This window comes from Lithobates pipiens, unplaced genomic scaffold (genome assembly GCF_037356315.1).
Source record: "Lithobates pipiens isolate NorthernLeopardFrog02 unplaced genomic scaffold, aLitPip1_a1.2 Scaffold_8, whole genome shotgun sequence".
Classification (NCBI taxonomy): Eukaryota; Metazoa; Chordata; class Amphibia; order Anura; family Ranidae; genus Lithobates; species Lithobates pipiens.
The window spans coordinates 365718788-365737631 of NW_027507903.1; the positions used below are offsets into that span (position 1 = coordinate 365718788).

Genomic DNA, 18844 nt, shown 5'->3' on the forward strand with positions numbered 1-18844 from the left:
ACATTGTACTCATCAGAGCTCCATGACAGCTGGTCACTGAGCTCAGTTTCATTATATTAATTTGGCTGTTCCATGTTGCTGCTTTGTAGTAGTTTCCACCTTTTCAGCCCTTTAACTGTATCTGTAACTTTATCTCTTAACAAAGATAAAGCACGTATATATAGTCAGAGGCATAGTTTGAAGCTCGTGGGCCCCGATGCAAACGTTGATCTGGGGCCCCCTCACTACCACCCACCACTTCCATCACGCCAAGATACTCCCACACGCGCCAGAGAGTTCCCCCTTACATCAGAGCCCACAAAGTTACCCATTACATCAGACTCTACAGAATTTGCCTTTACATCAGAGTCCACATAGTTCCCACTTACATCAGAGTCCACAAAGTTGTCCCTTACATCAGGGTTCTCCCTTACATTAGAGTCTGCAGGGCTCCCCTTTACAGTGCAAGTGTTAACTCTCTGGACCCTAATGTAAAAGGGAAGTATGAGGAGTCTGATGTAAAGGAGAACACTGAGGACTCTGATGTAAAGGAGAACTCTCAGAACTCTGATGTAAAGGGGATGCGCTCTGGTCTCCAGATCCCCCCTTACACAAGAACCCTCGGATTCTCTCTTTACATCACAGTCCACAGAGTTCCCCTTTACATCAAGGACTGCAACATTCCACCTTACATCACGGTCTGCAGTGTTACCTTTTGCATCAGGATCCACAGAGTTCCCCATTGCACTGTAAAGGGGAATCTTGCAGACTCTGATGTAAAGGTAAAATCCAAGGGCACTAATTTAAGGAGGAAAGGGGGGACTTTGGTGACCACAGACTACCTTCTGCAGAGAAAATACACTAATGTAAGGGGATGGGGATTACTGATATAAGAGGGAAGCTTTATATGAATGTTCCTCTCTTTTCTTTGAGTATTCACTCCCGTTCCACTCTCTGCATTCAGACTTGCATTTCAGAAAAGGTGCCAAGCTCCATGACTGCGCCCGCCGCAGCCCATCTTGAGCCCACCCTGAACCCAAGCACCATTCAGCTCCCTTCAGAACTGTACTTGCGCAGTTCAGAAGCCGACCTGTGGCTGTATTTATTTTTTCACTGGAAACAGTTGCCATTTCCAGACATTTATGGACAGGGTAAAAACTGGTCGAAAAAGTATCATTCGCTTCCACCATTTCCATCGGCTGCTAGTACAATATTAAATTTAAAAACTAAGTATAACTAACATCGGCCACTCAATAGCAACTTCCTAGATACTGTATGTTTCTACTATATATGTTGGGAAATGACCCGACAAATGTTAGTGTGCTGTATAGTTATTATAAAGATGTCAATGTATATGAGTTGTGTTTTCACAGGCTAGTAAAAAGGAAAAGTTCCAGCAGGTGCAGTCAATGATGTGTGATTTGATGGAATGGCGTTCACAGCTTCTCTCTGGTACCTTGCCCAAAGATGAACTGAAAGAACTAAAACAAAAAGTTACTTCAAAAATCGACTATGGTAACAAGTATGTTGTTTGTAATTTTTCCAATACTGCCTTATCACTAGAGTGGTTATAGTATCAGTTTTGCTAAATAATCAAGAAAGATAATAAGATCATTTAATAATGTGTGTATGAATTTACCAAGAAAAGTCATATTTACTGTAATTATTAAGAACAACTAGTACCAGTTTTCAGGTTCCTTTTTAATACTACATGTAGTTATGGTATGAGAAGCATAGGTAAACTGATGTCAATTCTATAAATGCCATAATATTGTCAAGAAGCTATAATGCCCATACACTTTCCCATGCATCTATCCAATATCATGGCTAACACATGTCTGTTACCTACTTTATGTGATGTGTGACATCATAGTTACATAGTTAGTGAGGTTGAAAAAAGTCCAACCTGTGTGTACTTTTATGTCAGCATTACATTGTATATCCCTGTACGTTAAAGTTGTTTAGGCACCTACGTAATACTTTTATGAAATGATCTATGCTCCCTGCTGAAACCACTACTTGTGGAAGAGAATTCCACATTCTTACCGCTCTTACAGTAAAGAACCCTCTACGCAGTTTAAAGTTAAACAGCTTCCTTTATAATTTTAGTGAATGGCTGCACGTCTTTTTAATTTCCCTTATGCAGAAAAGTTTTATCCCTATTGTGGGGTCATCAATACGGTATTTGTATGTTGAAGTCATGTCCCCTCACAGGCGTCTCCTCTCTAGAGAGAATAAGTTCAGTGCTCATAATCTTTCCTCATAACTAAGGTCTTCCAGTCCCTTTATTAGCTGTGTTGCCCTTCTCTGGACTCTCTCCAGTTCCAGCACATCCTTCCTGAGGACTGGTGCCCGGAACTGGACAGCATACTTCAAGTGCATTAATAAGTAGCTATATGCTTGACTTGCCTTGTTACTCTATCATGATTATGGCTGTACAGGAGATACCACAAAAAATAGCCTTTTCAGCTAAACATATCTATACAAACTGTTGTACATGCCAATAGATTTGATAATACTCTTGTTGTCTAGCCACCATTCTTGTACTATTACCAGTAAGGAGAGTAACATTTTTTCCAGGACTCTAGTACAGGAGGTTTCCTGCCACTGTCCATTATCTGCCTGGTCTTTAGACTGCTATTGAGTTCTCCATCTCCATTTGTGATGACCTCCATGAGCTCTCTTTCCCATATGTTAAGCCCACTTTAGCACCTACTTTACTTACAACCATGGGCACCCTCTCAACAATTTGGAGCAAGTTTTTATAAATTAATTATAACTTTGCACAGCACTATAGGAGTAATGAATTGATAAACTTGTGCTAAATGTGTTTTTGCCGCTGTCCCTATTTACAAGATTTTTCATAACTTCCTGTCCTGACAGAAAGAGAGGTTAAATCTCCTCACAGGGACAAAGATGGAAATAAAAACCTGACCGAAGATTTAACCTTTCAGTGCTCTATCCAAAGCTTTCATAGGCTTGAACACTTGTGTTTGGTGAGCCAAAATGTGTTTATGTGGGAATCTGTGATGTAGGAAGCAGGGGCGTACCTAGAGCATTTGGCACCCGGGGCGGATCCTATATCTGGCACCCCCCACCTTAAAATGTAAAAACACCCCACTATGCCCCCTGCATACCTCTGCATCCTTCAATATCTTTTTGTCACTACTGTGTGCCCCCCCTCTCCACAACTGCACCTCTGGACCCCTTTAAATTACACATCACCCTGCACCTCTGGACCCCTTTACATTACACAGCACCCTGCACCTCTGGACCCCTTTACATTACACAGGACCTTGCACCTAAGGACCTCTTTACATTACACAGCATCCTGCACCTCTGGACCCCTTTACATCACACAGCCCTTGTACCTCTGGACCCCTTTACATAACACAGTACCCGAACCTCCTGACCCCTTTACATTACACAGCCCTTGTACCTCTGGACCCCTTGACATTACACAGCTCCCTGCACCTCTGGACCCCTTTACATTAGACAGCACCCTGAACCTCTGGACCCCTTTACATCACACAGCCCTTGTACCTCTGGACCCCTTTACATTACACAGCACCCTGCACCTCTGCACCCCTTTACATTACACAGCCCCTCACAGCTCTGGACCCCCTACAGTGCAGACCTCCCTACCGTACAGGCCCCCCATCTACAGTGTAGAACCCCCTACAGTACAGACCCCCCTACAGTACAGAATCCTCACCTACAGTGCAGACCCTCCTACAGTACAGACCCCTCCACCCTACAGCGCAGACCCCCCTACAGTACAGAATCCTCCCCTACAGTGCAAACCCTCCTACAGTACAGACCCCTCCACCCTACAGCGCAGACCCCCCTACAGTACAGACTTCCCTACAGTACAGACCTCTCCCCCCCACAGTACAGAATCCTCCCCTACAGTAAGAACCCCCCTACAGTACAGACCCCCTTACAGTGCAGGCCTCTCCCCTGCAGTACAGACCCCCCCCCTACAGTGCAGAATCCACCCCTACAGTACAGACCCCCCCTACAGTACAGACCCCTTCCCCCTACAGTGCATACCCCCCTACAGTGCATACCCCCCTACACTGCAGACCCCTCTACAGTGCCAAATCTACCCCTACTGTACAGACCCCTCCCCCTATAGTGCAGACCCCCTATAGTACAGACCCCCCTACAGTGCAGGACCCCCCTACAGTGCAGGACCCCCCCTACAGTGCAGACCTCCCTACAGTGAAGGACCCCTCCTACAGTGCAGACCCCCCTACAGTGCAGGACCCCCCCTACAGTGCAGGACCCCCCCCCCTACAGTGCAGACCCCCTTACATTGTAAGACTCCCCTACAGTGCAGGACCCCCCCTACAGTGCAGGACCCCCCCTACAGTGCAGACCCCCCTACAGTAAAGAACCCCCCTACAGTGCCAAATCTTCCCCTACTGTACAGACCCCTCCCCCTATAGTGCAGACCCCCCTATAGTACAGACCCCCCTACAGTACAGGACCCCCCCTACAGTGCAGGACCCCTCCTACTGTGCAGGACCCCCCCTACAGTGCAGACCCCCCCCACAGTGCTCAAAACCCCCTAACAATACAGCCCCCCCCACAGGCCCATAATGTACCTGAACACACATGAAGAGCCCAAGGCAGTGACATTGCAGGGGGGAGGTGCGAACAGCACCCGAGTGGAGTGACACCTGACGTCTCAGTGATCCGGGACCCGGCGCAATAATCCCCTTCTCTCTGTGGTCGCGTGACTCGCGTTGCGCCGTTCTGATCAGTCTCAGCAGCGGCTGTCACTCACAGCCGAGCAGAGTGAAGCTGCCTCCCCCTCCTCCTTTACGTCTACACAGTGCTGTGCATGCAGGAGGAGGGGGAGGTGGCTTCACTGTGAGTGACAGCCGCTGCCGAGACTGATCAGAACGGCACGACTTGACCACAGAGAGAAGGGGATTGTTGAGCCGGGTCCCAGATCACTAAGCCGACAGGTGTCACTCCACTCGGGTGCTGCTCGCACCTTCCCCCTGCAATGCCACCCACTGCCAGTGCCTCTGGCTCTCTCTGTGTGGGCTGCGAACCCACGGAGCTGTCTCCTCTTTAGTTGCGGAGAGGGAGGGCGCTGGCCTGGCCCCCCCCCAATGTGTGGCACCTGGGGCGCCCCCCCCCCCCCCGCCCCCCACTTAGTCCACCTCTGGTAGGAAGTCACTCTGTGCCTGCATGTCTAATATCCCCTTTTTACGGTCACGTTTTTGCTTTTGCTTACCATAGTGTAATATGTGCAACCTAATATGTAACATAACCTAACGTAACATAACATAACATAGTGCAACCTACAGTTTTTGTTACTCACACACACTATACTTACAGAATTCTTGAACTTGATCTGATTGTCCGAGATGAAGATGGAAATATTCTAGATCCAGACAAAACAAGTGTGATCAGCTTGTTTGATGCCCACAAAGCTGCTACAGAGAAAATAACAGAGCGCATAAAAGAAGAAATGGTAACTAAGCACATTCTTTATTTCTTAATCATACATTAATGGACACAGGGTGAAGTATTTAGGCACATTTGGTGGTGCGGCAGCTGAAAATATTTAGAGTCCAGATGCAGAGAAACAAGAATATATTGTAACTGAAGTCCACCCCAAACTCGCTCATCCATGTCTTTATGGACCTTGCTCTGTGTACTGGTACAAATCATTTGGTAGAGGGGGGATTATGGGATTATGGTGTGGGATTGTTTTTCAGGGGTTGGGCTTGGCCCCTTAGTTCCAGTGAAGGGAACTCTTAAGGCATCATCATACCAAGGCATTTTGGACAATTTCAGGCTCCCAACTTTGTGGGAACAGTTTGGGGATGGCCCCTTCCTGTTCCAACATGACTGCACACCAGTGCACAAAGCAAGGTCCATAAAGACATAGATGAGCGAGTTTGGGGCAGAGGAACTTGACTGGCCTGCACAGAGCCCCGACCTCAACTCGATAGAACACCTTGGGGATGAATTAGAGCGGAGACAGCGAGCCAGGTCTTCTCATCCAACTTCAGTGCCTGACCTCGCAAATGCGCTTCTGGAAAAATGGTCAAACATTCCCATGGACACACTCCTAAACCTTGTGGGCAGCCTTCCCAGAAGAGTTGAAGCTGCTATAGTTGCAAAAGGTGGCCAGCTCAATATTGAACCCTACGGACTAAGACTGGGGTGCCATTAAAGTTCAGGTGGGTGTAAAGGCAGGCATTCCAATACTTTTGGAAATATAGAGTATGTAACATCACTCTAAGTGAGAAGCAAAGCATGTTTTTTTTTGTAATTTTTTTTAATACTTGTACGTAACATTTCCATTGCGCAGCATCAGGTTCAACTGGTCAACATTGAGATAACGATTGCAACAGTCTTTACCATTTTCGGTTGCATAATACAAGTTCTTTGTTCCCATTGTCAGCTGTGCTTAAGTGAACAAGCCCAATTCCAGGGGAAAGGCTATCCAGGGGAAGTCCTCAAGGAGAACGCCAAGGACTCGATCCACAGTCCTACTACTCCTTGATACTGCATGTTCTACATTCCAACCACACATAACTAAGTTAGTGCAGTTCACATTATAACTAGCATGTAAATCCTACAGGAACCACACCACATTTCTGTGCAATTCACATGCGATGTGGTGCAGTGTGATTTGAGCCCATTAATTTTGAATGCGCTCAAATCGCACCACATCACACCAAAAAAGTGCAGGAACCTTTTTTGGAGCTGCACCACAACCACATCACATAGTCGTTTTGTACAGTGCAATCCAGTGTGGGAAAACTGCACTGCATTTGTGATCCTTTCGTGGTGTTGTTAACGTGATGTCTGCAGCGGATGGCAAACACAGTGCAATTGCACTGCGGTGCTGGGAAATGTGCAGGGATCACTGAGTTTCCCGCACCACATATGAGTGAAACTAGGCTATGCTCCACACACCACTTTTATGGGGTCTTGCCAGAGTGGAGGCATTGTTGAAATTGCAAAGTCTGCATAAGTATCCATTATAAATGTTACATTTATTGTAATTCATTATTTTGCTTTCCAGTTCAAAGATCAAAGTGACTACAGTATGCATAGCCGTATATCGTCGGCACCCACATATGGTCTCTATGTTTTTGTACGAAATTTTGTCTGCAGAATCGGTGAAGATGCTGAACTTTTTATGTCACTGTATGATCCTCAGAAACAAACAATTATCAGGTAGGAAATATAGGTAACATATATCATTTTGGTTCCATGACTGTTGTATAACAGATGTACTGTGCTTCCATACTGCCTGACCATTGTTTGCTACAGCCCCTTTACCATTTTCCCATTAATAGAGACCACACCAGGTTGGAGTAAACTTTGGCCGTAGCAGCCCCTTTATTAAACCATAAATGTAAATGAACATAACCATCAACATCTGATATTTGCATTGGTCTTTGCATGCACTTCTCATACCATCTGTTTAATAATAGTAATGCACTGTGGTACCTTTTAAATCAGATAATAGGCCTCTCGCCGACATACTGGCTCGGAGACGACCAACTGACCGCAGTGCACCCGTTAACCAAATTCCAGTTAAACCACCGTTAGCTGGAATACCACCATCAGGAACCATACCACCATGGGTCCCGGACTCTCCATTTTCCGAGGTTTCTTCATTCACCTGCAAAGACCAACACCCGCCACAGCGCACAAGGGAAAAACCTTACCCTTGGGCGCCCCTCCAACCCCAACTACCTCTACATGCTGCTGGAAAACCCGGAGCCCACATATGGAACCCCCCAGCATAAGAGTTACTCTGTCACCTTGACCGCACCTCTAGCTGCCCACCGACCAACCTCGCCAGTCCAAACCCAGCATCTGCTGACCACCCCATGAACCCCCTATGATGCTATGCTCATACCCTCCACCGACAATTCCATCACCAAATCGATGGACCGACGATGTGGGGCCCACCGCCAGTGTCCCCCAAGACAGCCCTGCGGACGTGCCCGAAACCACCTTCATAACCCTCGTCCTGTTCCAAATAGACTGTAAGCGCCCATGATTGCTGCCGCCCCGTGACACACAGTACCCAGCGGCCCCCCCTTTAGTCACACCAAGCCACCCACATATTGACAACCCACCACCACAAAAACATACCTGTTTGGTTATTAATGTTTTTTTTTTTTTTTTTCGTCTTGCCCCCTGACACCCGTAATTAGATTGATAATCTGGACCTGGCGCAACCCCCGACGTGGCAACAGAGACCCCCCCCCGCCATCGGGCTCACCGTTCCCATTTGCGCCCCCACTGAGCGTTGCCTCCTCCTGAACCTCTCAGGAGAGCTAACCCAAGCGCCGACCCTATATGCCCGAACGGAAACGCCAGAGAGAAACCTTCCCTCGGGAACTAGGAAACTTCTTTACTGATAAAACCCACCAAAACCAATGAGCTAAATTTTAATAAACAAATAATACATAAATGAATTCCGGAAAATCGAAAAACTACACAGTGTGTTCCGTGTTCTGGCGCAACGAGAGGGTCGATACCCATTCACCGCCGATCTTGTAATGAGGTACCAGCAGTCCTGCGAATTTGTAGAAAAAACACACGAAACCACCGCCTCATGATCCGCAACCCCCAGCACAGAACCAGCAACCCTCCCTTGTGCCCCACCGTGCCGACGCTGCACGAAGCGCCAATGACAGACATGCCTGCCCAAAACCCCGCAAGGATGAAGCAAAGGTCCTTGCCTTATCGCCTTTATGGCCCGCCTGACCCAACCTCCAGGGATCCCAACCCCGGCAGGCGGGACAAAGAAAAACCCCTTGGTCGCAGCGGCGCCATAACCCCATTCCCGGGATACCTACCCGACGCCAGCGAAACCAAGCTTAAGCCATGACACTCCCACCCCCGAGAGGTGGACAGCACCCCTAACTGAGGACTACAAATCTCTCAACCCTAAAGGACAGAACAGCCCGACCCCCAGCCGAAATTAGACTGCAAACATCTAGTAACCCATACCACCCATATGACGTCTCCATAGAAGCGCCCGACAGAACCCCAACATACTCACCCCATCCTCCAGAGCCAGCACCACTGGAAACCATACCGTTAATATGCATTATGTATCCCACCGGCGTACTTCCCGAATGCGGATGGAACCCCCCTCCACTGGCCTATGGAGAAAGCCTCACAGCCTGTCCTTCTGGCAGCACACCCATACATGCATGTTCGGCCTCACCACCTACCCAATAACAGACCATACCTAACCACTAAAACCACCTCGCCTAATGCCCTAATATCTATGCAGTGCCACATATTCGTGCTTGTAACAATAACCACTCACCAAATACTCACCGATGCCCCGCTGTCACCCTTGCGACCGTAAAATTCACCACTTACATACTTACCAAATACTTACTGTACACCTCCATGTTACCAACGCGATAGTAAAATGAACCAGTCACGTACTCACCGGACACTTGATGCCCCAAGGTCACCACCATACTGTCAGGAAAGGACCCCCATCCTCCGATGGGCCCAACCAACATATCCAACACCCAGCAAGGGACACCCATACCTTCGATGGGCCCCCACCCACATAATTCCAGCGTAAGGAGGGGCCACCCATAATTCCGATGGGCCCCAACCACATTTCTCCACCATTAGGAAGGGCCACCCACGACTCCGATGGGCCCCAACCAATTATTTATTTATTTATTTTTTAATTTATTTTTTGAAGGGACACCCATACCTCCAATGGGCCCCACCAACATTTCCCCAGTGAGGAAGTGACACCCGCCCACCGATGGGCCCCCACCAACAGTTTTGCACAGGCAGGAAGGGACCCATCCCTCCGATGGGCTCCAACCAACCGCTACCCCACCGTCTGGAAGGTACACCCATACCCCCAAAGGGCCTCAACCCACTAACGTCCACCGGTAGGAAAGGACCCCCCAATCCTCAAATAGGCCCAACCCAGTAAAGAAGGGACACACGTACCTCCGATGTGTACAACCTAACCTCTTCCTCAACTCAGAAGGGGCACCCATACCCCGCTGGGCCCCCCCTATGTCCCCAATTTAATAAGGAAAGACCGAATCCATGCCACCGATGGGCCCCAACCCCCCATCCTTTACCAATCAGGAAGGGGCCCCCATACCTCAGACTGGCCCCCAACCCACCGGTTTATGACCGTTGGAAAGGAAACCCCCACGCCTAAAATCAGCCACACCCACTACTTTCCCCAGTTAGGAAGGGCCTCCCCAACTCGGATGTGCCCAACCCACTGTGGCATTTCCCAGATAGGAAAGGACCCCATTTGTACCAATAGGATCGTGCCACCCCGCCTCCGAAGGGTCCAGCCCTACCTATTGTCCATGGGGCCCCTCACCCCGTCTAGATGCTCACTTTTTTTTTTTTTTATCAATCACAGACCCACCCCAGCCAGGAAGGGGCACCCAATTCCGATGGGCACAAACCCCCCGTCTCTACCGAGACAGTAAGGGGCAAATATACCTCCTCTGGGCCCCACCTGTTACTGTCCCCCAGGCAGGGCGGGACCTCCATACCCCCGAGGGGGCTGGCCCTCCAGTCCTGCCCATGTGGACCCCCGCCCCCGTCCCGGGGTAAAACTCCACCCTAATCGCTAAAGCCAGCACTGAAGCAGGGAAAATCCCGCAAGCTCCCACTGTACTGCCGCATTCCCACATCGTGTTCCCTGTTCGCCGGACCCCAGCTGTCTTGCCCCATGTCCAAAGCCTCCAGGCGCACCGTGCCCCAGCCCCCACCTTCCACAGGTGACCCTAGAACCCCTTGTAAGGCGCGCTACGTGGGGCCCTCACCAGCACCTACCCTGCCTCGTAGGTTAGAGGCAGATAAAAAAAAAACAGCCACCTGAGCACTAGCCGCCTCCAGCCCCGTGTACCCCCCTACGGAACCAGGCTACTGATGGGCCCCCCAGTCCTCTACCGGAAACCCCCATGCTCCCGTATCCACCCTGGCTTGTGCGTGAATGTGGGCCAAAAGAACCCGGGGAAAACCCCCCACGCAAACATGACCGCGTGTCCTGCCCCTTATGCCGCGGCCTGGGCCCACCCATACCGATCCCCTCTGCTAACACACAGTCTGCCAAGAAACCGAAAAGTGTGAAAGGCATTACCTAGCAGCCTGGTGCGAGCCCCACCAGCCGAAGATCCCGCCGATCGTCTCCGGGGCTCTTCCTCCTCTTCTGACACCGACCATGCATCCCCTTCGAAAGTTGCTCCAACCGTCCGTCCCCCAGCGATCCGCAGCCCTCCTGGGGAAGCATCCCAGGATGCCGAGCATCCGCGCGGCTGTTGCCGCCGCCTCCTCACGCCGGATCCCACTGGAACTCAATTGCTGGGCCTGGGCATGGCTGAGGGGGGGGGCACCACTGTCCCCCTACCTGTCCCCTTCAGTAGCAACCACTGATCAGTGCGTTGCAAGCCACCGGCCGGGGCAGTGCAGGCCCGATGTCCGCCGCAGGAGTCATCCGTCCAGTAAGTTTGTTGGTGCCGAGCTCCACCTCCCCTGCCGACTCACTGCCAGGGGGGGGGTTGAGGGAGCATGCGCGTTCCTCTCGCTGCAGTGTGGGGGGGTGCCAAAACTGCCCAGGTCCCCCGATCGCCCGCCTACACTGGTCGGTGTGTGGGGGGGGGGGTTGTGCACCCCCATGGCGGCCTCTGGAGAGCGAACAGCCGCCGGCCATGTTCTCCACCAAAGCTCCGCCCCCGCCGCCTCCCCGCCAGCGGCGGACCACACGTGCTCCTGGAAGATCGGGACCGAGTGCTGCCACCGCTGCTCACCCCACTGTTCCCGGAGGCCCCCCATCGCCGAGTGCCGTCGGGGGGGGGGGGGGTTGGGATCCCCCATCCGTGTGCACCGCGGGCAGCACCCTTCCGGCCCGTTGTTATCCCTGGGGAAAGTCCTGTGAGAGGGGCTCCAGCGGCACTGGTCCGCCAGTACGCGGGGACTCCTGAACATGCCGCCCGCTCCCTCGGCCCCCTTCTACCGTCCCGCCGTCATCCAGCCCTCCGTGCCGCCGATCCCGACCGAGTAAGGCTCCCAAGCTTTCGCTGACTGATGCCTGGGGGAGGAGCCAGCTTCTTTTTACTCTCCTATCCCCTCCTCCCCCGTCTCCTCCAATCATGCAAGCCCTCGCACTTCTGGCACCCTGTTAACCCTGTCATGCCCAGCCCTACGCTATTTCTTCATTTTATTTCTTTTCGCTCCGGGCTTTCCTTATCCTGTCATTTTTTAATTGTGAGATCATCTAAGGCACTGTGCTATTCTGACTGCTGGGCACTGTTAGATGAAATCTGGAATAAGATTTAGACCCCTTTCACACTGGGGCCACAGCCACGTTTGTGGTAAAGCGTCGTTTTAGCGGCGCTTTATCGCTGTTTAAGTGGCACTTTCGGTCGTTAGTGGGGCGCTTTTAACGTCAAAGAAGGGGTTAAAAACTCCCATGTTGCGATGCTTCCAAAATGCTTTTCAGGAACTTCAAAAGCACTGCTCAGTCATGCCAATGGGCAGGGTGTTTTAGTAGCGCTAAATACAGTGCTCCCAACCCGCCACAAAGATGCTGCTTGCGCACCGACTGTGTGTAAAAAGTCACACTTGAATGAATGGGAGGCGGTTTTCAGCAGAGGATATTTCCAGCGCTAAAGCGCATGAAAACCAACCTAGTGTGAAAGGGGTCTTAGTGATGTCATTACTGTGCTGCTTACTGCTCTCCTTGCTGATAAATATTGTAACATTTCATAGATATGCTACCTCTATTCCTTTCACACATTGAATAAGAATACTTTCTCTATATAACCTGACAATGTTTTAATAAATTGCCCCTGTTTCTCAACTTTGTAAGAAAACTGAAAATGGTTCCTTGTGTATTCCTTTCTATATCAAACTTCTCAGTTGTTGCCAACACTAAAGCAGATGTATAAAAGCGTTATATCTTATAAAAATCTATTTCACTTCAGGGGGCAACTCTTTCACTACAATGACTGCTAGCCAATGTGCCAAAACAGGCCACAGAAAGCCACCCCCATTCCCACAAAACCTTGTCTCTTTCCTTCAAAGTCATGCACTTTACAGTACTTCAATGGCATACATAAGGTATTACTTTAGAGCAAGGATATCCAATTAGCGGACCTCCAGCTGTTGCAGAACTACAATTCCCATGTGGCATAGCAAGACTCTGACAGCCTCAAGATTGACACCCGGAGTCAGAGGCATGATGGGACTTGTAGTTTTGCAACAGCTGGAGGTCCGCTAATTGCATATCCCTGCTTTAGAGACTATTTGTGTGAAGGGGAGAAACTGCTGTAGTTAAGTGTTGCCCATAACATGTAAGGGTCTATGTATAGTTTGCTGAACAAATGTGACAAACACCCACATAGCTCCAAAAAGATTTGCCATATTCTGTGTAATATAATTATCTCCTATGATCGTAAATGCCATTTAGTGGCCACAATACAGTTTTCTTTTTAAATACCTTAATCAGGAAAAAAATGTATGGCCACTAGATGGTACATATAATCATAATGGATAATTGTATTGCACAGAATACAGCAAGTTACACTGGAGCTGTGCGGGTATTTGTTGCATTTGCTGAGAAACCTTATACAGGCATGCCCCACTTTTAAGTACACAATGGGGTATATTTACTAAAGCTGGAAAGTGCAAAATCAGGCTCACTTCTGCATAGAAACCAATGAGCTTCCAGGTTTTATTACAAGATCTTAATTGAACAAGCTGGGATTAGAAGCTTGTTGGTTTCTATGCAGAAGTGAGTCCGATTTTGCACTTTCCAGCTTTGGTAAATAAACCCCATTGTGTACTTAATAGTGGGGTATGCCTGTATAGATAGGCCTCATAGTGTTTGAGGAGTCAACAATATTACATAACAATATTATTTAGTTCACATACTTGGATGAACAACCCTCAGTTCTTTTCTAGAGAAGCTTTTTTGAAAGACTTGATCCAGGGTATACACAAAAATTATAACAGGTATCAAACATCACAAGTACTTATCCAGCTGTACTTTTGACCCACAAAGATGCAGAGAGTCGCTGACTTTCATAAATGTTCTTACCCAAGTATGCTCTCAGCCAGACAGACTTTCCCCAGATAGACTCTCAGACCATCTCTACCTTTTTGCTGAATACTGCCTACTAGAGATCTTCTGATAACAGCTGTCTAAATAGTATTCCTTTGAAATATATGTGCAAGCTGTAATCCATCTTGTTTAATGTGTTTAATGTTATATAACTAGCCTAGTGTCATATTATTAAGGGGAACTCAGGGACTAAATGAGGTTATTGGTGGTCAGTTTAGTTAACAACATTTTGGGGCTAATTGCTCTATTCCTAGAGATGGTCTTGTATATCAACTATTTAGCTTATAAATTGATCCAGGTATTGTAAAAAGGTGTTGCTACTAAGTCGAATTTGTTCAATTCCATTCTATTTTTTAGAATTAGAGTTACCTACATATCTACTAAACTTTATATAAAAGCATAATATGCAATAATGCACAAGTCTGAATGTTATCCCTACATCAAGAAGAACTAGAGGTGCCAGCACATACCTGCAGCAGCCATCCAAGCCATTCTTGCCCACCCCTGCCTACCTCCTGCACGCTGCTGTTGACCATTGATCCTTCCCAACATAGCTATAGTCTATGTGTAATTGTAGAAACAACTATCTGTCATACAAAACAGGTCCTATTGGGCATAGTATTACAAACTCAGGTTGACATGCCAGTAAACATTAGCATCAAATGACTAAAAGACTGTTTGACAGGAACGTACGCTTTTGCATATCAGCCACTCCAGAAGCTTGTTCTAGCAGTATTCCTAAGCTTACACACTAGTGCAACATGTGTTTTTTTTCTTTGTCAAACAGTTTAGTATAGTTGAGTTGGACTTCAAGAACACAGTTCACAGCCCTGCAAGGTCCTCTAGGGGCCAATACATTGTTTGGGATGGGGGATTCCTCCCCACTGCACTATTGTATTCTGAGAGAGTGCCTTTTTAATTGATGAATAAAGTTCTTTTGGATTCATGAGCACCCTTTCTTGAAAAAGCAGCCAGGAGTGGCTTTTTGCACTAGAAAAAAGTTGGCCATGTTGGAATCTCTTAGCAGGGCCTGTATAAGGGCGAGAGGGACGACTGCACAGGGCGTCTGTAGCATGTGAGGTGGAGGGGCGCTGGCAGGGGAGTTTTTTACAACTATTAGCTGACAGAAGTAGTGACAGCGGCATCGCTACTTCTGTCAGCTTAGTGTTGTATGACATATGCAAAATCTGTAGAGTAGGAGAAAGCGGGCTGTGCTCTCTTTCCTCTCCAGCATCACTCTACTTTCACTGTAGCGTTCTTCCATCGGGAATTTAAATTCGTAACTTTACAGTTTGCTTACCCCCCCCCCCCATCTTCTCCCAGCAAACAATGTCCTGACAGTGGCATCACAATGGGGGTGTGGGGGGTGCTCTGCACCCGGGGGACCCCTGCCAGAGGGGTGACACCAGAGACGGAACAAGGGTGGATGACAGAGTACAGATAATGCTGGCTAAATTCTGCCCGATAGTGGTTGAGCATGCACAGCGGTGCACAGATCACTGCCTAAGTCCAGGAGAAGAGACCCTGCACAGTGCCCTTACAGAGCTGCAGCCGGGTGCTGAGTGCTGGAATGCTCCCCATGCTTCTGCACCCAGCACTAGTATATATTCATTGAACTTCCACTCTGCCCAACAGATAATTTCTAGTCCCCGCCTCTGACATGATGTCATTCTGAAGCTCGAACAGGAAGAAAGAGAGGCTCAGCGAGGGAGAGTTCATGAGTGCATGCTGCTTGGATAGGATAAGTGAGCAGAGGAGAATATACTGTATATTGCTTAACAGTGATAGTGTAATGTTGTAGTGAATCAGCCATAAGGCTTTTCCAGTGCACTAGACTGGTTAACTCCTTGGGGAGTGTGGTGAGTTTTGTAATTGGGGGTGAAGGGGTTAGTTAACTAACACTGCCATTACCCAGTATGTGCAGCATGAAGGGGTTATTGTACTGTCACTGATGCAGTTGTGACCAGTGGCAGTTAATTAACTCATTTGTGCTGTACTAGTGGCTAGTGTCCTGTTAATTAACCCATTCATGCTGCAGAGCTTTAAAATAGCATATCACCACTGACCACCTTTGCTGGGTGTAATTATTGCAGCTACTGTGCCAATGCTGGGTGTTATTATTGCATAAAATGACGCCAATGCTGGCGGGTTATTATTGCAGAAACTGGCACCAATGATGGGGGTCATTATTTGTGCCAGGAGGGGGGATTTGTGATGTGGAGATTAGGGGGGAGAGGATATGTGCTAGGAGAGGGATTTGGGGGGGGGGGGGGGTTGTGCTAGAAGAGGCGATGGGGGGGGGATTTGTGCTAGGATAGAAAATATTGGGGCTGCTAGCAATGGGATTGGGGGGGATTTATGTTAGTAGGGATGATGTATTTGTGCTAGAGTGTAAATTCAGGAATTTGGGGGGAGGATTTGTGCTAGGAGGGGGACTTTGGGCGGTGACAGGTAAGATTTGTGCTAGGATGGGAAATTTGAGGGGTGATTGGGGGGGGGGGGTTGAGCTGGGGGGGGGGAGGGTGGTGGGAAGAGGATTTGTGCTAAGGGGAGAGATTTGGAAGAGGGGATTTGTGTAAGAAGGGGAATTTTTTTTTGGGGGGGGGGGATTTGGAGGAAAGGATTTGTGCTAGTAGGGGTGATTGATGGGTATTTGTGCTAAGAGGTAGGAGGATTTATGCTAATTTGGATGACGGGGGGGGGGGTATTTGTGCTAGGAGGGGACATTTGAGGGAGGAGAGGATTTGTGCTGGGATGATTTGCACTTGGAGGGGAAATATGAGTGGTGAGGATGTGTGCTAAAGGTGCTTTTTTGGGGAAGGATAGTTGTGTTAGCAAGGAACATTTGAAAAGATTGGGAAGAGAAAGGATTTGAGCTTAAGCCGCGTACACACGGGCGGACTGTCTGTCCAACTTAGTCCGCCGAAACACATTTCAGCGGACAGTCCGCTCGTGTGTGGGCTTCAGTGGACTTTTTCAGCGTGCAGTCTGGCGTACTAAGTATTTCGGAATTTCCGTAATATTGTCCGTCAGACTTTGGTTTCAGCGGACAATCCGCTCGTGAGTAGGCTAGTTGGACGGACTAAGTATGGCGCATGCTCAGAAAGGATTTACACGGCGGAAGGTTGCATTGCTGTGTATTGGACGTCCTATTTCTAGTCCCGTCGTACGTGCTGTACACGTCATCGCGCAAGCTTTCAACGGACTGTTTGTTCATCGTGTGTGGTCAAGTCCGTTCATTCGAAAGTAGGACGGACTGTCCGTCGGATTGTCTGACGGACTAAGTTGGCCATACAGTCCGCCCGTGTGTACGCGGCTTTAGAGAGAGGATGGGGGAAAAGATTTGTGCTGGGAGGGGGATTTCCACAGGGAGATATTTGCATGGGGGGGATTTTTGTATGGGGGGGATCTTGGGCTTGCAAAGGCAATTTGTGCTTAGGGCTAAGTATGCCGATTAGTGCTCTATTTTTTATTTTATTTTGGAGGGGGGGATTTTTTCTAACACATGATGCTCATACATCTTGTGGAGAGGGGACGCAGGTTGGCATCTTCGTCCTAAATTACCTTGTCCCAGCACTGTCTCTTATTATATTATTATAGTATTATGGGCTGTGGGTACAATCACAAAAAATAATTTACAAATTTCCCTTAAGAATGTGGGTGATATTATTTTATTTTCCACTGAGGTTCCAGTGAAAAGTTTTCCTAATGGATTTGTGCTGTAAGTAAAGTTACTCTTTACAACAGCGTGACGGAAAATAAAACTGTATTGCTTTCTAATGTCTATCAAAAATATTACAAGCTAAAATGAGAAAATTCAAATCCTCAGACTCATGAATTAAACTTGGCCAACCTGCTTTTAGGTTTTACATTTTTTTTTTTTTATCCACGCATACCTGTAGTTCACCAACCCACCCTACTGTTTTTGCTTGTAATCTATTTACTCAGGAATTGCATATTGATCAATATAATATTATGATTTTAACAGTGAGAATTATTTGGTGAGATGGGGAAGTAAAGGTTTTCCAAAAGAAATAGACATGCTGAACAATCTGAAAGTTGTTTTTACGGTAAGTTTTCAATAAATGTAATAGATAAGAAAAAAATGTAAGTGATTCTATTTGTCAATGGTTCATTTTTTATTGTTCTTTTAACGGCAGAGAGTGTAGCTAAATAAAACATATATATATGTATATGTAAGACGTGTTTCTCAGCGAACACGATATACAGTGAAATGGGTATTTGTAGTAACAAACACCCATACCTTGAACTAGATGACCTGTGTCTTTATTCAACCTTGTAAATGATGTCATTATTTTTTGTTTATGTCCTTTTCTTGAATCAGCTTAGGGGTTAGCACTTTTGCCTTGCAGCACTGGGGTCCCCACTTTGAATCCTGGCCAGGACACTATCTGAATGAAGTTTGCATGTTTTCCCTGTGCTTGTGTGGGGTTCCTCTAGGTACTCTGGTTTCCTTCCACACTCCAAAGACATGCTGATAGGATAATTGGCTCCTTTCTCAATTGGCCCTACTATACAGTATGTATGCACATCAGTATGAGGATTAATGTACACGGAGAGAGCCCATGGTGAATAAAAGATGGAGATCGTATAGATAAGGATCAACATGTAAGTGATGGGTCTATAAAAAAACTATATCTAATAAATAATAAATAAATAAAAAAGTAAGGCTCGTGAGATGAAAAGTGGTGGATAAATAATGAGGTTAATGCAGCA

At 47.8% G+C, this 18844-nt stretch overlaps 1 protein-coding gene across 2 annotated transcripts in view; it reads left to right on the plus strand.

The window, feature by feature from the left end:
• Nucleotides 1-18844, plus strand: part of DOCK2 (dedicator of cytokinesis 2) — a 513334-nt gene that overhangs the window by 66840 nt on the left and 427650 nt on the right. For both annotated transcript variants that reach the window (XM_077473501.1, XM_077473502.1), the window contains exons 6-9: nt 1353-1501; nt 5335-5470; nt 7037-7191; nt 18096-18177. In XM_077473501.1, coding sequence (XP_077329627.1) covers nt 1353-1501; nt 5335-5470; nt 7037-7191; nt 18096-18177 — 522 coding nt within the window. The remainder of the gene's footprint in view (nt 1-1352; nt 1502-5334; nt 5471-7036; nt 7192-18095; nt 18178-18844) is intronic.